The 23,286-nt window shown below is 39.9% G+C and overlaps 1 protein-coding gene across 11 annotated transcripts in view; it reads left to right on the forward strand.

Annotated features, from left to right (window-relative positions):
• The window catches only part of CUX1 (cut like homeobox 1), a 263,293-nt gene that overhangs the window by 178,749 nt on the left and 61,258 nt on the right, over positions 1 to 23,286 (forward strand). For 3 of the 11 annotated variants that reach the window (XM_071765218.1, XM_071765215.1, XM_071765216.1), the window contains exons 12-20: positions 4,983 to 5,041; positions 9,877 to 9,925; positions 10,946 to 11,042; positions 12,162 to 12,833; positions 13,825 to 13,890; positions 15,279 to 15,380; positions 17,598 to 18,424; positions 19,853 to 20,018; positions 20,670 to 20,726. In XM_071765218.1, coding sequence (XP_071621319.1) covers positions 4,983 to 5,041; positions 9,877 to 9,925; positions 10,946 to 11,042; positions 12,162 to 12,833; positions 13,825 to 13,890; positions 15,279 to 15,380; positions 17,598 to 18,424; positions 19,853 to 20,018; positions 20,670 to 20,726 — 2,095 coding nt within the window. The remainder of the gene's footprint in view (positions 1 to 4,982; positions 5,042 to 9,876; positions 9,926 to 10,945; positions 11,043 to 12,161; positions 12,834 to 13,824; positions 13,891 to 15,278; positions 15,381 to 17,597; positions 18,425 to 19,852; positions 20,019 to 20,669; positions 20,727 to 23,286) is intronic. The other 8 variants (XM_071765222.1, XM_071765221.1, XM_071765217.1 and 5 more) reach the window with 6 other exon arrangements.

Raw genomic sequence — 23,286 nt, forward strand, 5'->3', positions numbered from 1 at the left:
ATCAGTAAGCATGAGAAATGTTTCCTGACATGTGTTATGAATCAGTTTCCTGTAACTCCTGTCTCTTTCATTGTTCTACCAGCTATGAGCTTCAAAGTGTAAACAAGATAAATTTATCTATTCCATGAAAGACTCCATAGTTTTGCAGGTTTTATAGTCTGAGAGCTTTTTGAAAGCACGAGGCTGATAGTATCCACTTAGCCCTGACTGTGGTGGGGGTTGTTTTTCCTCTATCAGAATGATTAAATGTTCAATTGAAACTCTTACAAATTGTTCTAATTCTGATATTTTTTTAGCAGTTACTAGTTTTGCTTTCACATATCACAATTTTCATGGACAAGTAAGTGTCTGTTAGGGATGAAAGCTGAAGTGTTGCATTCAATATGTTTTCTGCATGTTTTAAAACAGCCTTCCAGAATTAGTATGAAAATTCAGTAAAAAAAAGGAAACCTCTTTGGTTCTTAAATTGATGTTATCACTCTCTGCCCATCTGTCACCGTGTGGGCACCACTCAATGACAGAGGAAGGAGCTGGCCTGGTTTTGAGAGACACATTTTGCTGGCTATGCCCATGTTATAGAAGGGGTTTTTTATTTTTTCATAAAACCTGATAGAAAATATCTTGAGTCCTTGCATTTGACAGATTTTCTTGGAATAAAGCATGTTCCTGTTGAGGTCAGTATTAGTTTAGCCATTAACTTCAAAGGGAGTCGGATCATAGAAATGACAGAGCAAGTCTTTGATTTTCTGTTCAGTAATCTCCTTCCATTTTCTCATAGGCTTGCCTGTCTAATGCTCTGTATTTAGGTTGCTGTTGATAGTGTCTGACACAGTGACTATTGATAAAGTTTTATTCACTTCAGCCCTCTCTAATAACCTTATTTGTTTCACTATAAAAATATTTCAAAATACGTTCTTTTACCCCAAAGTGCTGGGGAAAGCTGTGTCTCAGATCTCTTGTAGGAAGATTCAAATCTCAGTGGTGATGTGTTGATCTCATGTTTGATTATAGAGGAATTGCTTCTAAAATAACAGAGATTGCAATGATTGCCTCCACAAAATATGAATCTCAGTTTCACAAATTAGAGCAATGTTCTCAGACCATATCTTGGGGGAATTCTTTAATACTCTATGACTTAATGAAACAATACAGAAATATTTTCAAAATTATTGCTTCTTTATCTTCATCTGATCTAATAATCAAAACATGTCCTCTAGAAAGAAGACTTTTCTGACTATAATTATGTTAACCCTTTGCTGCTGGGAGTTAGAGCTTCCCTGCTACCCAGTTAAAACATAGCAGTGCTAGTTAAAAAGAGATACATGAAATAACCCAAGCTAATTAAAGAGGGGCTTTTTAGTTTATCACTCTAAACTATGACATTAGTCTAATAGGCTCTTAAAAATGTTTTAAGCTCCTTAATACAGCCCATGCTGTTTTGCCTAAGACACTTCAGTTAATACTACAGCAATGAATTTTTTTTTTTTAATAACTTGAGAGGAGCCAATCCATGCATGCTGAAACGTGGATTTGTTCATACAATAAATGCAATATGCTTCATTACCAAGGAATATTACAAATATAATGTGCCTGAATACCACCAATTCATCCCTTCTGTCCTCTGGCTCCCTGCATTTTTGGGTGTTGGAGGACATAAGAATATATTTTGTCTGCCTTAACCAGGTTGATATTTAGTGCAAGATATTAGTTCCTCCAGATTGTCTCACAGCTTGAACCTTTGTTACACCATGTTCTGTACATTTTACAGGGTTCTTTGAGACAATTACAATACTAATACATCTTAAAAGAGTTGTTGACTGGGAAGATGCCAAGTGCCTAAAAGGTCTACTTATACACAGGCATTGCATTCACAGTTGTTAGGTTATATTGTTTAGTAAAGTATACATTTAGGTGCAGGTTTTCCATGGCAACAGTCTCTGTATTAGGTAGTTGGAAATGATGGATGTATGTGGTTTTTATACAATTGAAAGTAAAATATTGCTGGTTGCCATACTGCTGTATATGCATGCAAGTACCTGAGAGTTCCAAACAGCTTCATTCTGTCATCTGTTTTATTTATTTATTTTGTATTGTTTTTCCTAACTGTGTTTTGTACCTAAAGTTCCCAGAAACCTTCAGGGTACAACATATCCCTACACAGAATAGTGTTTAGTGTAGATTGCACTAAAATGGGAATTCTTACCTCTTCTGTGCTTTATACCTTTTTCTACAAAAGGCTTTTTTCTTCCCATATCCTTGCATAAGTAGCTAGCACATAAATCACATACATTGTTTGTTTGAAACTGATCCCAGTAATGTTTATCCTGAAGCCTGGTGTAAATTGCCAGTTCTCCCTACTCTAAAAGCCAAAAATGTTAGGAGTCAGGGAGCTAAGGAAGAGGTGAACTGAAGTTTATCTTTGTTTTAAGCTGTAGTACAGCAAAAAGCAGTTAGAAGCAGCCAGCAGTGCCATGGCCAAGGAGAGCTGGAAGATGATGTGTGGGTCAGCAGGGTCCCCCCATTGCCACCATCCAGGTTTAAAGCTGTCAATCAGGAGGCTGAGTTCCCTCCTCAGTACCAAAGGCTCTCCCTGGTTTCATTTAAAGATCCCTCTCCAGTCTTATTGAGCCTGATCTGGTGCATTCAAATTCTGCTTGGATTTCTTGCTTAAATAGCTTGAAATCTTCTTGAACTTGTGACATGTTGTAGCTATCCATCCTTAAAACTTGGACAACTGAGGTGACATCTTGGGCTCTGAGATTACCTGGTACATTTCTACCATGAAATTCTAACACATGTTGAAAGTTGTCAAAAACTCCAACAAATTTGATGCCTGTAGGATTTTCCCTGTCACAGCAACCAGAGTTTTCCTAGTTACATCAGTTATGAGGCTTTTTAGCCTAAACATATGTAGTAGCACTTTTTAGCAGTGTGTCTGCTTCAGAAAGCAGTTGATGCTGCCTATAATTCCACTTAATAACTGGAATTTGGTAAGACAGGACACATCAGAAGAAACGACAAAAGCTTGCTCTGTATTTATCCCAGGTGATTTTTTTTTATTTGTTTTAGCTGCAGTAAGCCTTTTTTTTGATTTCTGACACAGTCTGAATGACTGCACAACTTGCTGATGGCTGAGGATGTCAGGACCCAAGACCTTTTAAGAGGCTGCTTGTTTCATCAATGTCCCTTGGAGTGCAAATTCCCCACTTAACACCAGTTTCTCCTCTCCTGCCACAGCTGCTGGTGGTGATCCTCTCTGAGAGTTGCTTGTTGAGCAGCTGCCAGAGCAAAGGCTCATGTGTTACTGCCAGGAGATGCCTCTTGTCAGCAGTGACTAAGGATTGTGGATTATGGTATCAGAAAGCAGAAATAGGAATTGAAGAGGGCTGTATATTGATGACATGGATGCCCACTTTGTCACTGCTTTTTAATAAGTGTACTAATGGCAAGGCAGAACTGTCACCATTGTGTAAGCTGGGAAGGGCATGACAAGAAATCCTTTAAAAGGTGGTAAAATAGCTGGAAGTACAACAAATCCCCTTCCTGCTGCTGTTGTCATCTTGAAAAAGCCTCAGATGATGGACTCATTAATCTGTGGGTGCTGTAGGAGGTGTTGAGGTTTGCTGCTTGAGCAAAAAAAAGCTTGGATAGCTTTGAGATGGGTGATACCTCCAGGCTGGATTATTTGGGAAGACAGCAGGTTAATAGGTTCCCACTCCTGCTTGTTCATCTCTCCCAGCCCTGCTGTTCATGTACCCATAACTGTGTTGGTGCAGAACTCTACAGGGCTGCAGTTTAAACTCTTTTACTAAAATTGTCCAAGTTCACAAGATTCCTGCCTTCCTCCTGTGTTCAACAAGCAGCCCAGGAGTGCATGCAGGATCTTGAATTCCCTTCTCCACTGAAGACAGCCTCTTCTGGACATAAAGCCCTATTTTTCTTTTTCATGTCATGGATTCCTTTCCTTTTCAAAGAGATGTTCTGTCTTTGAGGGTGCTACATCCTTGTGTTATTTCTGTTTCCTTGTGACCTTAGAGATTCTGTGCCAATTTTAACATCAAAAATTAAGTGAAGCAGAGCTACCCTGAACTTACCCATGCAAGTTGCCAGTTATCTTTGCTTAGGTCAGGTGTGCCTGTACTAAGCAACAAAATTATTAGTGGGAAATTAATGTAGCTCCTGCAAGCAACATAAGAGCATTAATTATGTGTCACTATGTTTTAAGCCTCCTGAAGCATTTATCCTGTAGTGATGAGCACTGTTGTTGGGAGGAGGGCCTGTTGGGTAGGGTCCGCACATGTGCCATTGCATTCCAGATTCTGGTAGGAGGTTTGTTTCAGTGTTTGTGCCATCTTCTCACCAAAGAGAAGCCACTGAGACTGCCCCAGGTCAGGCAGACCTGAGCAAGAGGACCTGCTGAGCTGTTCTCAGTGCTTCATCTCTGGTGTGTAATCATATTATTTGTTCCAGTAAGAGATGCTTCTTAAAAATACTTGGTACAGCTCTTTTGTTTGGGCATGAGGTGTTGCAGAAGTCTTGCAAATTAAAGGCATTTCGGTCAACAACAGCTCCTTCAGTCTTTTTTTTTTTTTTTTTTTTCATGTAGGCAAGGTTATGGAGAACTGTGCTAAAGCATCCTGCTTGTTTGCTCAATTTATCAGGTTTTTTTGAATTTCAGCTGCCCCATTTTTAATACCTTCTTCCCCAATCTTTTTATTGAGCACAACAGTGACATTGCCAACAGCCAGATTGGGACCTACAGAATTCTGTAATGCTTGGCACTCTGTAAACAAAGGAAGAGTGAGGTATAATTGTGTTTATGTTGAATTGGTTACAGTTTGTTTTCTAATATATGTAAATTAGGTATGAGTCATTAACCCTCACTTGTGCGCTGCTGTATATTGAGTAATTTAAAGATGATTTTGAATGACTGCAGAAAAAGAATTCTTTAAGTAATTAAACCCATGTTCTTTCTTTTAAAGCAACTGGAAGAAAAACTGAAAGGACAGGCTGATTATGAAGAGGTTAAGAAAGAATTAAAGTAAGTGTTAAAAGCTTACATAATTTTTTCACAAGCTATAGTTTAACAGTTGTCAAATGAAGCCACAAATCTGTGTTCTTGGAACAATAAAGGATTCAGTCAAAACCACAAAGATGGGGGAATTGGGAATATTGGCAGAAATTGCATCCAGAACCAGTGCAACTGCTGTATCTGAGAGTATTCCTTTTGGCTGCAGCAGAGTATCCCAGTGGCTAATAATAGCAGTGTCAATGAAAACACTATCATCCACCAAGGGTAAAAACTTTGAAAATCTGTGGTATTTTAGGAGAACCACTCTTTAAAGTCCCCAGCCAATATTTAAATGTAATGTGGACCAAGAATTTAATGCAGGTCCTTTGGCTATGTAATACCTTTTGTGTGCTGGTGCTTGCCAGTGTTCAGCACATACCATTTTAATGTTGTTCTTATTTCACTGTACATTTTTGCTAATATATTGTGGTTACAAACTAAAGCCACAAACAGCCTCTTTCTATTTCAAGGTGTTTTTTTTAAAAAAAAGAAACTTAAAGAGCCTCATTTTAAACTGCAACAAGATAAGCTGTCTGGTTCAGAAGAGACGTTTTTGGACTAGAGATATGTTTAGGTCAACATTTAAATAACTGCAAGAATCTCCATCTCTTCTTCCATCATTGTGGCATTTCGGTGTGTGTATTTTAGGAAGAGTGAAAAAATGTTACCTTGTTTAATGAGGTATTTCAGATGAGGCTGGTAGTCATGTGCTTTTGTTTACACATCCCTGGAGAATATGGAGAACAGGTTTGATTTTGCAAGCCCAAGGACTGCCCAGCCCCTGGTGCTGTCACATTCAAGCCCAGCTGGCTGCAGTTCTGGTTCACTGGCAGCTGCAGCAGAGGCTGATGGAGGAGGAACATAGTTTCAGTCAGGTGCAATGAGTTGTCCAGTTTCTTTATCATGATACCTGAATACTAAGTGGTCTCAAAAAACCTGCCTCGTTTCAGTGATAACAGTAGGAGTGTCCAGGTTCTCTCCTGAGTTAAGGAAACTCAGATCCCAGCCAGTTTATGTGCTCCTATGTAAAGCAGCAAGTGGGAATTAAGCCCCAGCTTCCACTTTTGCTGCATGAGTTACTGAATGTGGATGTACTGAAACAGCAAAGGAGTTTCAAGTCCTACCTGGTTTAATGCCTTTACTTTAGACACAAAATTGCCTAAATTCCCAATATTACTGGCAGTAATGGTTTTTGGGTTTTTTCCCCACAACACTGATTTACATGAAAGCAGGGATGGGAGTGCAGATAAGAGCATCAGGAGAAGCTATGACAGGGGTGTGTTCATATGGAGCTTCTTCCTGTACCTTTGAGATGAGCCTGCAGTTAAACAGATGGGAGAATCTCCTGAAAGTGGCCATTGTTTTGTGCCACTAAATTAACTTTCTGTTCTCCTCTAATATATGATCCTCTCCTATAATATATATCCCTCTAATTTGTGAGTAACATTTTTTACCTGGGCATGCTTACTTTGGAGGGACAGCCAGCTAGATTGTAGGTGGCCTGGGGTCCCTCCATCATCCTACTGGTGCAGGGGAGGTTAAGAATCCTCTGTGAGAGCACTGCAGATATTTGCAGCTCATTCATGTTGCTCTCTCTGCTCCCATCTGATCCAAAAGATGTGCCAAAATCTATATGTGCATCATCTGAGAGCAACAGTCTGATCTGAAGTGAAACTATGAGAAGTCCCCTACTGTAAAACTGGTATTATTTAGACAGAATGCTACTATTTTCTGCCTTGTGCCATGAAACACTGACAAAATGACACATATGCACCAAGAAAAAAGATACTTTTGGCACTGCTATGTTTTCCTTAATCCTCCCTAGGATGTTAGAGGCTGAGGGATCTCTGTATCAGCCAACTTCTAACCTTGGAGGAACTTAACTGAGTCCATGTCAAGAACTGAGGTGGCAGAATTCCCTGCTTTCTGCATTGGCTTTTGTGCCAAATGGCTTTTAAACCTATCTTTGAGATCTGAGAGCTCTGTGTGTCCTTTCAGTTCTCTCCTGAGTAATATGACAGTGCTAACCCTCCTGCCTTTGCAGTTGGGATCATACAGACAGAAAGTGGAGCTGTCCCAATGCACACTTTGCTTTAGAGTAACATCTTTCAAGTCATCTTAGATGTGCAGATTCAAGTCACAAGATCGTGCCTTTAAAAAGCAGATAACTGATCTTGGGGAGTAGATTGAGTCAAGATCTCATGGGCAAAGATATTTCTGGAATCCAAAGGAGAAACATTTTGCTTCCTCATATTCCTGAGGAAAATATCTCCTTTGTGACACAGTTGGAGAGTCATTTTTTGACATGTTTAACTTTTACTTTAAAATAATATATATATAATACATTAACCTGCTGTATTGAATATTCCTCCAAGGACAATTAGCACATCAACCTGCTTTTTAGTATATTTTGGGTTCTGAGTGTGTGGGAAATTACCTATGACATTGCCAGCAGGCTATTTCAGGTAGCAAAGAATCTACTTGAAGAAGGCAGAGGTCAGGAAGTTTCCAGCCAAGGTTTGAACATGCATGCCTGCCCCAAGCTCCCTGAAAAATACACCTGCTATGCAAGGGTCAGGATCCTTTCTGAAGGTCCCAGCTGGCAGAGGAACTGCAGTGGTAAAGCTGCCTCTGCAAGTGGAGGGCACAACAGGACTGGGGCTTTAAAGCCAGATTTTTGGTGCCGAGAATCCACCAGACACACAAAATACCTTCAGGCTTGCTTTGTGTTTCCAACTGGTTTCAATCTGGTTCTGGAGCAGCAGGGTAGTTGTCAGAGCATGTAACACACCCTCTGAGAGCATGCAGCTTCTTTTGGTTTAGTTTCACCCAGGAGGAACCCAGTTGGGATGCTCCAGGACTGCTCTGCGTGGCAAAGTGCAGGATGGTAAGTGGGGTGATGATGATGGTGATGATGATGTGATCATGAGCAGGCATCCTCCTGATCTGACCTGAAAGGGGAGAACCACCTGTGATTTGCCCTGGGAAGTTTGCCACATGGTATTACAGTTGTTTGTTTTTTTTTTTAAATTCAGATATGTCTCCTTATTTGGCTGTCCTGAGGACATTCATTACTACTTGCCAGCCTTTCAAAGGCCATCCTCTACAGAATGCAAGGGAGGATGAAAGCATTTACCTGCCAGTGACTTGAGTTTTCCTTAGATGAATCACTGTATATTTACCTCCCCCAGCACCTTGGAGGGAATCCTGGTAGATGGAGCTTTGCCTCTGAAGTGTCCCAAGAAACACTTGCTTTGAACCTCACTAAATATGCCTCTGTTGTCCATATAATCTCAGGATCTCTAAGAAATGAAGCCATTAATACACAGCTTCCCTCTTTGCCTGGGACAGCTTCATTAATAGCAGAAAAGAGGCATTTCTGCATGTGTGTGAGCCTTTGTGTTCATACAAAGCAGAGTCTAAACAGCATAATTTCATGTGCTTATGTATTGGATGGTGGCTCTACCCCAAAGTGACTTCTGCTGGCAAAAAGGGTCATCCAGTGTATCATGAAAATGATGGCCAGAATGTTGTGATTTTATTAATTACTATATTTGTAGGAGTGCCTGTCAGAATTAACACTGTATGCAGTGAGTGCCTTATGCACAGATGCAAAATACGTGAAGTTCCTGTCTCAAAATGACTTTTTTTTTTTTCTCTTGGTTTTGCTATGATTTTGAGTGATTTTCAATGAGTCACAGAGACCACTGATTTCCAGAGTGTCACTTAATGGACACCTAATTCTGGATTAATGCATGGACACATTTATAGAGGAGCTGGACACCACATGGTGCTGGGAGCCTGGTTGACTCCTAGTGGCATCCAGAAGTAGTCCCTGGTTGTTAATAATGGCCTCTTGCCTTTTTTTTTGACTCAGTTTTTTCATTTAATACATGGCTAAACATATTCTTCCTGCCTCACAAAGCTCCATGTGCCTTATACATGAAAAACCCTGTGTAAACACTGTCTGTATCTGTTTATGTACTTTTCGTCAACAAATGAAGGTAATCTTTGTACACTGAGAAGCTGAAATCATTTATTGCTTCAGTCTTAGGAACTTAATGTCCTGCCTGCAGCAGGCCTATTGAAAAGAATTTATAAGACAAAGCACAATAATAGGTTTGTATTCCTTAAGATTCTCATTTGCCAGACAATACAACTCTTAACTGAAAGGCTTTGAAGGCAGACGTCCTTTGACCACTCAGTATTTATATAAAATATTGACAATGAGACTATCAGATTCTTCTCTTAATGTACTTATAAATATTTGGATCTTTCATATTTCCTAAGATATATTGTGCTGTTGTGTCTTCCCTTTGCTAGGAGGTTATTAAAATGAAAAACTGCCTTTTAGCCTGTAGTGTCTTGATGGGGAAGATTATTTGTGCATATTTTTCTTGATACGTGAGCTGGTGTATATTATATAAAGGACTGGAACTGTGGTGGTGATTCCCCTGTTTTGTTGCTTTGCTACAACTTTTTCATTCCCTTCCAGCTTCACAGATAAATTTATATCACTTCTGACAGCTTAAAATGTTATTTCCTTATTAACCTTTAAATTTACGCTTTAAACTGGCCTGGTGGGATTGCATATGGAATGATTTAGATGACACTGGAGAAAATGTTCCTATCCAATAACTAGTTTGAATAGTTACTCGATATTCATTATGGGGCTGTGTTGCTGCAAGGAAAGTTGTTATCACTTGTAGTGGTGTTGGAGAGTAGGAAATTATGTTAGTGCTTATTAGTGCAGATGTTACGAAAAGAAGAAATAGAAAATAATTTTTTCCTTCTGCCTTCCACAGTATCTTGAAATCCATGGAGTTTGCACCATCTGAAAGCTCTGGTTCGCAGGTACTGACCCTGATTTTGTTTTTGTAATTCAGCAGTTCAGTCAAATTTTGTCTTGCAATTTGTTGGTGTTGGCATGGACACTTTCCTGTTGATGTTGAGACATATGGGTTGATAATTGTTTCCTTGATGTTTTCTTATGTAAAAAGCTAAACTGAGCATTTTTTTGCCTGTTAATTTCTTTTAAGTGGTCAAGGACAAAGAGTGATGTTTCAGCTGTGCTGAAGTGGATAACCATAATGTTGTGAAGTTGAGTTTTTAAAGATACAAGAGTAGATGTACAGCTACACTGAGATTTGCATGCTTCTTGTACTGACAGTACTCTGAGCAAGGATTTTAGCATTTTTAAGTCTTTGCTAGCCTTGAAAATAATGTTCATAAAAGAAAACAAACCTCTGAGTACTGAGAAAGCAGGATAAATCTCTGCTGTTCCAGCAAATTAATCTTATTTAAGTTTAAATGTTATACATTAAAATTCTGCTTCTCAAGTCTGAACTGTTTGTCAATATACTGGGATTAATTTTCAGATATGTTGTTTAATGATCGTTGTTTAGATATTTAGTGGAAGATAAATGGCAGATCTCTGTAGCTGATTTTCTTTTTGGACAAACTGTTTATGCTGAAATGCAGGGTTTCAAGGAAATGCTTGACTTGGGTCAGTTGACCTAGAAGAAATAATATAATCTTAGCTCCCGTTTTAATCAGATTAAAAGAAGTCTACAGCTTTTAAACTGAAACCTTGCCAGTGCCATTTTAAAATAAGCAGGATTTGGGAAATGTTCCATTGCACATTTCAAAATAATGCAGAATTGATGAATCATTTACAATAGAAATTAAACAGTGAGTCTCCTCTTTGGCTTGTGTGGAAGCACTGAGCGATTCCTGCAAACGTATGCACGGTGCATTCCCTAGCTGTGTTCAGAGCAGAGATAAGCACTTGTTTTCTTCTGAAATCCTTTTTAGTGCCTGAGAGAGACTCTTAGTGCTTTTTAGAAACAAACCTCCCACTTTGATTTTCTTTAGGATGCATCTAAACCACTGGAGGTGCTGCTGCTGGAGAAGAACCGCTCCTTGCAGTCGGAGAACGCCACGCTGCGTATCACAAATAGTGACCTGAGTGGTAGGTTCAGATGATTTTCAGCTCTTCTGGTTTGTTTGCTGTCTTGTTGAAGGGAGGGAGGGCTGAGTGAGAGATGAATGTCTGAGCTAATGCATGGCAGAAAGATTAGCAGGCAACAGGAACACTGAATTATGTTTGATTTTTGCAGTTTTATAGGCTGGATGATAAAATAAAACTTGGAGACCGCAGGGAGTTTTTAAAGGGTAGGAAAGGGAGGCATTACAAGATGTACCAAGTGGTAGCATTCAAGGCTGTCTTCTGTTTTAGGAACAAATTCATCCATGGCACCAGAAGTCTCTTCCCCCCCGCACAATGTTATGCAAAATGTTTGCATGTAGAGCACAATAATCTTCCTGTCTGATACACTTAGATATACTACCAGCAGGTCAGCTTGGGAAAACAAAATACTTTCTTTTTAGCAAAGTGTCTTTGCTGTTCAGTTTTTCTAACGTGGGCTTTTTACATCTTGTGTGCACATTTTTTACATGGCAAGTCATGGAATTTCCAGATACTTGAATGCTTATGGTTTTTGCAGCTGGAAGAAAGTTAAAAGTTGCCACTGGCCCTTGGGATAACTGAATTCTGAAGTGTTTTATGACTTTAACTGAGTGATCTTGGTGCATCCACCTAATGGTGATTCCTTTATTCAAATTGGTTTGTTCCAAAATGTAAATGTTTGCTGCATTTGGGTTCAGTCAGGTCCAATGAGTAATGTCTTGAATGAGAGACAACAGAGACTTGCTGTCTGTAACTGCATTTATTTAAAATGTATAACTGCACTTCATGTAATTGTTCTAGTTTTAATGTTTGTAAGGGGGATTCTCCAGGCTGCAACATACAAGAAAGGTGCAAACATTAAATGCATGTTGTTTGTTTTGGGGGCCTTGTTTGGCTTATTAAAATTTCAATTATGGAAAAAAAAAAAAAGAAAAAACAACAAAACAAAACAAAAAAAGAAAACAAACCAAAACCAAACCAAAAACAAAAGTCCCACCGCCGCCTCATCGGCCCTTGTAAATCTGCACTTTTTTCCCTTTGCGGGGCAAACTTTGCATTTTTTTATCTTGGTTTTTCCCTCTTTGATCCCCCATAATGCATTATGTTTGACCTTCCTTGTAGGGTCAGCCAGGAGAAAAGGGAAAGACCAGCCTGAGAGTCAGCGTCCTGCAACCTTGCCGGCCTCCCCTCCTTCTCAGTTGCTCCGCAACGCGGGGGAGCAGGCTTCCAATACTAATGGTACACACCAGTTCTCACCAACGGGTTTAAGTCAAGACTTTTTCAGCTCATCCCTGGCGAGCCCCAGCTTACCCCTGGCCTCCACAGGAAAATTTGCACTAAACTCTCTCCTCCAGCGACAGCTAATGCAGTCCTTCTACTCCAAGGCAATGCAGGAAGCAGGAAGCACAAGCATGATTTTTTCAACAGGTCCTTACAGCACAAACTCCATATCTTCCCAAAGTCCATTACAACAAAGTCCGGATGTAAATGGCATGGCCCCATCTCCCAGCCAGTCAGAAAGTGCTGGGAGCATCTCCGAAGGCGAGGAGATAGACACGGCCGAAATTGCACGTCAGGTGAAAGAGCAGTTGATCAAGCACAATATTGGACAGCGGATATTTGGACATTATGTGTTGGGACTGTCACAAGGGTCTGTGAGCGAGATACTAGCCCGGCCAAAGCCATGGAATAAACTGACTGTGAGAGGCAAGGAGCCATTTCATAAGATGAAGCAGTTCCTCTCGGACGAGCAGAACATCTTGGCTCTTCGCAGCATCCAGGGTAGACAAAGAGGTAAGTGCTCCCCAGCCAAGGGCTGGCCCTGTTTTCCTCTTAGTTGCAAATGTTTAAGATTTGAAGCTTCCCTGTGCGGGGCCATTTGTGCGTTGCTGCTGTTTTCACATCAATCAGATGGCAAGTACAGAAAGCTCAGCTTTCTGTCTCTGCTTTTCAACACTCAAGCAGGTTCGTATCTTTGCTTGGTTTTGGTTTTTCTTAGCTGCTGACTTGTGGTTGTCAGCAAGGGCAAGCAGCAGGGACACTTGGATCCCTCACTTCCCAATAGCTCTGTGTCAGGTCTGAACACAGAGTGAAAGTGAGCAGTAGCTACTAAGGGTATCAGCCTTCAGAAATGCTTAAAATTTTTTGGGGGGGGTTGTTTATTGAGGCCAGGTTTCTGTTGTGTCTTGTGTGATTTTTATTTTTTTTTTTTCCCCAAAGCGTTTTGACAAAATATCATAGGTGATGCACGAGATGAGTAATTAAAATACAATCCTGATTTAAAGCAGCTTTGCATATTTAAGGCAGTGACTTTAAGAAATAACATGCATTTCAGTTGTGAAGACTGAGAGTTATGTTTAGAGAATCTGAAGAGTAAGTTGTTTATAGTCTAGAAATATTGGAAAGGACAGGCAGGACTTTCCTAGATTTTGTTTAATTGATAGTTCACACTGTTAGATTTATAATCTGTTCTTCCTTTTGATGATTGCACTTGAGGGGATTATCTGCCCATCTTTAACCTCTTCATTTTTGGTATCTCTAGACATTTATTTATATCTATCTAATCTCCTTTCTGAACGTAGCTGTAATCTTTATTAACAAATCAGCCAGCCTTGCTTCTTCCAAAGTAGCTCCTCCAGTGCTCAGACAGAGGCTCGAGGGGGCCAGGGCAGCTCCAACCCTCTCCATCAGAGACAGGCTGCTAGCTTCTCATGTCACACAGCCCGTGATGTCAGAGCAACCATCCCCTGATTGTTTTGTTCTTACCAAACTTGTTTTTCAACAGAGAATCCAGGCCAGAACCTGAACAGACTATTTCAGGAAGTACCGAAACGAAGAAATGGGTCTGAAGGTACGTCACAGGCAGGTGTTTTTCTTTGCAGTCAATACCTAGGAAGTGGAGTGTGCTTTAGCTGTGTGTTTCCTTAAACTGTGCAGTTTGATTCTGGCCTGGAATCTGATAGAAAAACAGACAGTAAGTATAAAACAAACCATGGGTTAGACGAACACTCTGCTTTTTTCTAATTCTGCTGCTGCTGTACTAACGTAACGCTGTTTGGATACTTCTTCCACTCCCAGCCTCACTGCATATGCAGATAAAAGGAGATGAGTGATAGGAGTGAATTTATAAAAATCATCAGGTCTGTTGAAATGCTCTCTGCTGATTTTGTGATTTTGGAGGGAGAAAGCTGAACAATTACATTTAATCCAGCACCAGTCACATACTGCTTCTGCTCTAGATTTACTTCTTTCTTCTCATGGGGCTTACGTTGACAAAAGACTTCAGTATGCTGTGAAGTTAGTGAGATATGTAGTGCAGGATGATGTATGAAAGAGATAACAAGTTAAATGAGTATCAGATTGATGAATTACCACTGAACAGGAAGACCAAACATTTTTCTTCATTACAGATTATCTGCAGGATTTTTGTATTCTTCTTCCTCTTGTCTTGCTAAAAGAAAGCACCCCAAAAACACACCCCAAAACTCTGTAGTTATTTTCACTCTAGTCAGAAGTTATCTAGCTCACTTTATGAAAAATGTTAAGTGCAGTAGCATTCACAGTTGTATTTTTCACTCCTTCCCCTTCGTGTTAAAAAAAATTAAAATTAAACAACCAAGTAATAGCTCTTAGCTGGAGAGTACTTCAAATGGTATCTGCTTTTCAGTGTTTCTCTTAGTGTATTAACTTCTAGAAAGTTAAGAATTATTTTTGTCTAGTTACTTTTTAATTCTGTTGTTAAGAATTATTTTTGTCTAGTTACTTTTTAATTCTGTTTTGAGCTGAATGTATACTCACCCTACTTTACCTAGCAGCTGATGCAGTTTTTTAAGTGATTGGTGGTCTTATGTTTTTAGCTTTCTTCCTTTCCCCTCTGGTTCTTTTCCCTTCTTGTCCCTCTCCCCCTCCAAAAAGAAAAAAAAGGAAAAAAAAAAAGGGGGGAAAATGGGGAAAAAAAAAGACTTAAATAGGAATATATGAGCACCTATTTCTGCCTCTGATGGCAGTGTTGTCATCATCCCAGTGCAGCTAGCAGGCAGGCTTTTGCACAACAAGGATATTTTATTCTTCTGTTGTATTAAGTACATTCTTGATATTGTAAACATTGGTACAGATCCTATGTAAATGGTCATCAGGCTGTACTGGTGTTATATCCATGTATACTGACTGTTGTGCTAAAAAACCAACCAAACAAATACAAGTTTTCCTTGATGTCATTAGTTTTGTTTTCCTCTTCAGGTAATATAACCACAAGAATCCGAACCACAGAGACAGGCTCTGATGAAGCCATCAAATCCATTCTGGAACAAGCCAAAAGGGAGCTGCAAGTACAGAAAACAGGTACAATCTCATTTTGTCTTTTGCTCCTTTTACTTCAGAATTTAATTAAAACAATTACCATGAGCTTTCTGGTTAGTTAATTATATGCTTTAAACTTTGAACGTAGGTTTGAAGAGCTTTTTAAAATTTTTTTATTATCTAGTGGAGTTGTTTCTTTCTATAATGCAGCCTGAGTTCAGGTTACACGTGTTACAGCTCAACACTCTGCTCTGCCACACTCCTGGGGGAGCAATGCTATGAGTTTTCTAAACACTTTTTTTCCAAGTGTAGAGCTCTGCCTACTTTACACCACTCCAGACTTGCAAGGCAGTCACTCTGCAGAACGAATCTAAAAAAATCTTTCCTTCTACCACTTTACTCCTTGGAAAGGGAGCAGCTCCTGCTTTCTCTTCTCTCTTGCTCAGGCCCTAGGGACAGAAGTGCATGGGAGAGGGAACCGAATGGATTTGTCAGGGTGAAGGTCACAATGTAGCCAGCAGTTACCAGTCACACAGTACCATCGTACTGTGGACATCATGTACTGAAATGATAGTATAGGCAAACTCAGTTCTGCCTTTCACATTACTTTATTTTTGGATACAGAATGTATTCAGTGAATGAACTGGCAAATCTGAAAAGCATTTCCTTTCCCAAAAAACGTCATTGGTTTAACATCTTAGCCCAAGATAAGTTTAATTTCTCATTGTATGCTGTCATGTAGCTAACATTGCTGTCTACTTGATAGCTCTCCCAATTTTAAAAGACTTCCCAGCTCTGGTAAAGGGCTAATGTTGAAGTAGAGAGTACTGTGCCTTACTTCTGTTTCATTCTTTAAAGTAAATAGTGATTTACAGTCGTGGATACTTGTCTTTTAAATGACAGCTAAGCTAATGTCATGGCAAAATATGAAAGACTAGTTAATACACTATTTAAATGATATGACTTTATGCAAGTAATGATTACAGAGAGAAGAATGTGGGCTGAGTGCAGGAAACTGCAAGCACTTTGTTCAGTAACGTATTTCATCTGAGAATCTCAGGCTTCCTTTCAAACTTTATTCAGCCTCAAAAGTCCCTATGAAATGATAAAACAGAAGAGTTGGTCCCATGGTCATTTTCCTCATTTCTTAGCTTTTCGTGTATTTTACAGCATGTGACAGGAAGGAAGATAGGAAGGTAAATTCAGAAACGTATTCAGCTGAGAATTATAATTACTAGAATAAAAAGCAATGTGTTTCAAATACTGTTTCACTTTGAGGTGACTTCATGCAGTGTGTGGGTTCCCTATTACTATCCAGTGCTTCACTTTCCCCATCCTTTGTAGAGTAGCTTTCAGAGGAATTGGTTTTCAGGTATCAGGGACCTCAGTGGAGAGTAGCTAAAATGGCAACATGCCATGGCAAAAACCTCCTGGCTCTGCAGAGATTATTCTGTTCCCATGTTCCAATCTCTGCTCATCCCTGACTGTGGCAGCACACCCACACAGGTCCTGGTTCACTGCTGAAATACTGTGTTTAGGTGTAATCTCTCCTGAAAGCACCTGCAGCTCCATTCTAAAACTTTGGATAAGGCAAAGAGTGACAGCCAAGCATCAGCCTGGTTTTTGTAGAACTGTGTATTTCAGTGGCTGGGACCATGGAACAAGGAAACAGGAACAACATATTTAGCTTGTCAAATAATGAACTCTTTTATTGAAGTTCTTACTTGGATGTAATTTGTGTGTTATATTTTTGGACTGATTTGTGCTATAGGGGTGTAATAATAGTTTGTCCAGGTGAATGCAGCTGTGTTCAGTTTGGAGCATGTGTTACGATCTATTTGTGCAGATAGAGAGAAGTAAAAGGTTAAATAACTTTGCAAGTAGAACTATAAAATATTATTGACCACTTGGGGCAGGGGAGGATGAGGTGAAGGCTTGATTTTCAGAGGCTTTTATTTGAAAGTTTTTACAGTGATAGAAAGCATGCAAGTAGTACTAGACTTCTGCAGTTGAGTCTGTGAGTGCAAACGTCCTGCACTTTGGCGACTGTAACAATTTTCCAGTGAAGAACTCTATAAATCTGACTTTATTTTGAAAAGTGCGAATCTTCGCTTAGCGAAAACTCTTCCCTCCCATCCCGAGATGTATCGCAGCCTCTCTTTATTTTTTTTTTCTGCCAGGGAAATGTTTTGCAGTAGCACATGTTGAATACAAAGCATATTCCTCTGTTGCATTTAGTCTTTTGGTTGTTTTTCATAGCTGAGCCGGCTCAGCCGCCTTCTGCATCTAGCAGTGGCAATTCTGATGATGCTATTCGATCCATTCTGCAACAAGCCCGACGTGAAATGGAGGCACAGCAGGCTGCCCTTGAACCTGCCTTAAAAACACCACCTTTATCTCAAGCTGACATTTCTATCCTGTCCCCCAAACTAGTATCTACACCTGCAATGTCTTCGGTTTCCAGCTATTCTCCTTTGGCCATATCCCTGAAGAAACATTCATCTGTCACTGATTCCAGTATCTCTGCATTGCAGAACCTCTCTGGGCTCAAAAAGGAGCCTCAGGAGGCACCTGGTTTAGAGCTTCATGCAATAAGTGATTCTGCACAGGGTATGTTGAGGCATGTTAAAAATGAGTTGGGACGTGGTGGTGTTTGGAAAGACCATTGGTGGAATACTGTGCAGCATGAGCGAAGAAACGCAGCTCTTCCTGAAGATATAAAAGTTGAGGAAGCCAGTGGTGGAAAAGAAAAGGTCAGCAATCAGACTAGGCCAGATCGTAGCCAGCTCCAAGGACCATCTTCTTCAGAGTATTGGAAAGAGTGGCCAAACGCCGAATCTCCGTACTCCCAGAGTTCTGAATTGAGCATGACTGGGGCAAGTCGCAGTGAGACACCACAAAATAGCCCCCTCCCTTCATCCCCTATCGTGTCCTTGTCAAAGCCATCCAAACCTTCAGTTCCTCCACTGACACCCGAGCAGTATGAGATTTATATGTACCAGGAAGTGGATACGATAGAGCTAACGCGGCAGGTCAAAGAAAAGCTAGCAAAGAATGGCATCTGCCAAAGGATCTTTGGGGAAAAGGTAAAGAACTGGTTCTCTCTTTTCCACCAGTATTGTGAATGTGCCTTGGGCTCCTGTCGTTGGTAGGGAGCTGGGTTGAACAGAGGGGGAGGTGCCACCTGTGTCTTACGGAAAAATGTTTTTGCCTCGTCCGTGAAGTATTTCAAAAACAAGCTCACAAGGGAAAGTCTTTGTTTTCCTCTGTTTGGTGAATTGCTTAGGTTTTTCTACAAAGATTGGCACCCGACACTTGTAATTAGAAATGGGGCCCCCGAGTTTAGAAATATTGAAAGCTGAAGCAAACGAGACTCAATATTTCATGCTTAATGTAATGGATTCATGGAATATTTGAGCAATGCCATTGTCATGACTGGAGAGTCTTAAATTTGTTACGAGTGAAGATTATGGACACAAGAGCATTTTTCCTTTTTCTTAGTATTTGGAAATGTGCACAAGAGTATTTAAACAAACACACAGAAAATCCCCTACCTCTCCTTAGTCTTCAGACAAGAATTCAGTCATTTTAGTGCTTGGTCTCTTAGTGCACTTTGAGATGTTTTTAAGCACTGTTTGATTACAGATACGCGATGCACGATAAGGCTTTCTGGAGCTCTCACATTTTAGGCTTCAAGCCTGCAGCACGTGGGATTTCAGGGGGGTCCCCAACCACCAGAAAACACCTCCCAAGTTATAAGAAGTGGTGGACATCTGGTGTTTCTTCTTCCTGTAAAGAACTGAATCAATGTAATAGTATAATAGGAGCTGGCATCGCGCTATTACCTTTTCAGTGAGATGTAAAATGAAAAGCCTGACCTTTTGGGGTCATTAAAGATCCCATGGCAGCTTTCATTAAATATGATTTTTAACCCCTGTACCTGTGCTGAATTCCAGGCAAGTAATTGCATTCTGCCTGCCTGAAATTCCCCCTTTGCAGCAGTTGGCTGTATTTTTAAGTATTTACTTATATGGAGCAGCTGCTGCTACAGGTGAAAACACACATCGTTATAATTCATACCCCAAAAAATCAACCAAATATAGGCCTAGTCTCAAAAGTCCCAATTATTTTTGTTTGAGAACAAAATAGATGCCAATCATTTCCTGTTTTATCTGCCTGTGTGTGCCTGGACTGTGTTTTTCCTGTTAGAACTGATGAAACTATTTGACACAAAATATGAAAAGCATGCAAATCTTGCACCATCCTTTTGCTGTTTGTGCTGCTGCTCCATTCCTGCAGGAAAAAAAAAAACAAACCCTCACACTCCAGAAAAAAAAGCACAGCAGGAGAAAAGCATTTCCAATAATTACCTACATATGTCATGTTGCAGTTTTACTAATTGCCCATATAAAACCGACTTGAGCGCTGTAGCAGTAAAGGAAACCAAAATGACTTAAATTATCCCCCTCCACATCAAATGTGTTAACGTGCCATTCTTGGTTGCTTCACTTCAGGTATTGGGGCTGTCCCAAGGAAGTGTCAGTGACATGCTCTCCAGGCCAAAGCCATGGAGTAAATTGACCCAAAAAGGCCGAGAACCATTTATTCGTATGCAGCTCTGGTTGAATGGTGAGCTGGGACAGTGTGTCCTGCCTGCACAAGGGCAGCAACAAGGACAAGGTAATTAAAATTCCACTATGTTATTTGAGTTGAGGAGGAGGAGATCTTTCTTTTTTTTTTTTTTTTTTTTTTTTAATTTGCAGTTAGCAAGGCTTGTGCCTGGTGCTAGTCCAGGACTTACTGGAAGTGGCCATGTCCATCCTTGCAGCCCAGCCTAAGGGGACACTCAGGGAATGTTTGTGAACGAAGCACTGGTTTATGCGTAATTGACAAGCAGCAGTTATCAAGTTCCAGATTAGGATGACGTTATCTAGGCATGAAGATGATCCAGAATTCCAAAAAAATTTGGCCAAGGAGCTGGAAAACCTTGTGCACTGCTCTCTAGGGTTGCGCAGGGATGTTTGATTGTTCCTAGGAGAGTATCGATTGCTTTCTCAGGAGGTGAGCTAGAAGAACTATGCTTTAAAGGGGGAATGCTGTGTTGCAATTACACTTTTATTGTGGCTCTCTCTTACCCTAATACCTATGGAGACAGAAAGGCAGCCTAGAGTTTGGCCTCGGGTTGTACCCTTACAATGCCACTGACTCAGATGAGCAGCGTGCCCTTGCCGAGGTCAGGGGTTTGCTGTTTGTTGAGCCTGCTTACTGTTTGGTTTGTGGTTTGGCATCTCCTTTGATTGTTCCCTGATTTTCCTTTCCTCTCTTATCTAGTCCTTCACTCTGTGACATCATTACAGGATTCCCTACAGCAGGGATGTGCAAGCTCAGGTAATCAGCTGGTTTCAATGATTTGCTCTGAAATAATTCTCTGTGCTTTTGTTACATTTCTTTTGCTTTGATGCCGAGAGCTTTCTGGTGTTTTGTTGTATCATACAGGAGACCCTTCATTTTTTTATTAATGCAGTTAATTCCTCGTTCTCTCCTTGTTGCTATGGCAGATGTAGGGAGTACACATATTTAGCTGCATATATTAGGTAAAGAGACTGTCTGATCTTAGAGATCATTGGCTCTGTAGGGTTTTTTTTACCATAGTTCAGCTTATCAACTTGACATGTGACAATGGCTGTAAAACAAGCCTTTCGTTTGTAATGTGATCTACATACTCCAGCTGCCTTACTCACTGGCATTTCCCCCCCCCCCCCCACTTTCATTTGCACAAAATCTGCTTTGTTAATTTGAAGGTGAGGAAAAGAGTGTCTTACATCTTTCTTTTTCAAGCTTCGTTAAATATTCCAGGCCAACCTTTTTTTATTCTGCCTCCCCTTTCCTTTTGCACAAAAGCAGAAGTAGCAAAGATGAGTGTCAAAGAGAACTGAATTGCTGAAGGTTTTATAAAATGGCCACACTATAGGAAGGAGGCTGGAACAGAACAGCTGGGTTCCTGCTGTTAGATACCAAACTCTACCCACACAGACTTTTTACCAGTGATTTGCTTAACTGACATAAACCACTTGAGCTGTTCTGTACTCCAGAAAAGTACTTGTGCCCTGCTCTTTACTTACAACTGGTGCCCTGCATTGGAAAATTATTGCATTTCAGGATGTGGAGAAGGGTGGATTGTGTTCTTCTTCCACCTTTCTGCTCTTCTGAAACAAACTCTTCTTTCTGGAGCTTGCTGGGTTTGTTCTGAATATCCCAACCAAAATCCTTTTTCTCAGTCTAGTGGGAAACTGTTTTGCATTCTAAAAGATTTTACTAGAAGAAAATCTGTTAGGATATTCAGTCCACGTATTTCTTAAGAACAGTTGAAAATAAATAGATGAAAGAAGGAAAAAAAAAAAAAGTCCCCCTGGTGAAAACAAGCCACACAAACAAAATAAAAATGGGAAAAAAATATTTGCAATCATAAGGCTATTGTTACTTATAGCCAAGCATTTAGTGAACATGGAAATTTCCTGTGATGTTTTATACACTGCTGTTCATTAAAAGCATGCCACTGACTACTTTTTTTGTAGCATCAGTACTATGCAAGAGTAACCATTACATTTATAAATACCTAAGAACGTATGGAAAATACGAGTAATTAATTGTAACCTTTTTAAGAGGAATTTGAAATTGGATTAGCTGGGAAAAGGCTGCATTGTTATTGTTAATCATCATATTTATGACTAACTGTAATTATAAAAGATTGAAAGACAAGCCCATAGTATTAAAATCCAACCACCTTATGGATTCCCTTGAGGATCAGTGGCAACTGAAAGTGATTTCCTTCAGGAAGTTCAGTTTTGCTGCTGTGATATTTTGCTCCCCTCCCACACTCCCAATCTCCTTTGTCAGTTCCTGCCCTTGAGCTAATATTTTGTGAGGCAGCACGTTCCTATCAGCTAATAAAATCATATTATTGATGATTGCCTTCCTTCATTACTTAAATCAGACTTACAAAGGAGAAAATGGGCTCATGCCCTTTTCTTCCTCCTTTCTGATGATTAAAAATCAAATTGTTGTATAAGACTTTCTTTTCTCGATGCCATTCTCTGTATGAAGGAATAAGGAAGGTTGTGGCACCACCCAGAACAAAAGAGCAAAACAAAGTTATTTGAATGAGGAAGGCAGTTTGGTAATTTTCTTAACAGCTGTTCTGTAATTAAAAGCACAGCAAACAGTTTGGAAAAGGTAGTAATAATTATGCATTTGTGAAAGATTCTCTACATCAGGGTAGGAAAAAAAAAAGAGAGCTCCAATTTTTTTTTTTTTTGTCTTTGGAGACATTTCCCAGGAAATCCAAGGAAGAAAAAGGTTGCATGCTTGCAATTTTAAAACAGAAATTAATCAGGACAATTTTGAAATGAGAAAAGGTCTGGAGCCTTTTCCACGTAATATAATTGGCTTGGAACTTGTTGAATGCATGAAGGGAAAAAAGTGAAATTAAACTAATACATTCAGTGGCTCCTGAGTGCTTTGCCAAGAAGATCTTCAGTGTACAGAGTGTCAACATGCATAGTAACATCTCAAACTTTTATTAGCTGTGAGTATTTTCATTACCATTTGGCACTCCTCTATCAAACTAGCAAGATTTTCAGGATTTCTGACCCAGTTAGTTACACTTCTAGATCATGAGGTTTTGATTAACACCTCATTCATGAAACTCTGTGCTTTTGTCTGTTAATTTTCCATTGTCACACGTGGACAGATGGACCCATCAGTCTTTTGTACATGGGACTGAGCATATATAATACATATATAAAAATATATTTCAAGATAGCACAGAGAAGCCAGGCTGGGTTTTCTTCTTTAAAAACCATATTTATTAATTGTGGGAAAAAAAAAAGGCTATACCAAAACTACAACCAGATACATATCTGTATTTTCTCCCTGTGATCTTCTATCA

Source organism: Heliangelus exortis, chromosome 21 (assembly GCF_036169615.1).
Source record: "Heliangelus exortis chromosome 21, bHelExo1.hap1, whole genome shotgun sequence".
NCBI classification, from domain to species: Eukaryota; Metazoa; Chordata; class Aves; order Apodiformes; family Trochilidae; genus Heliangelus; species Heliangelus exortis.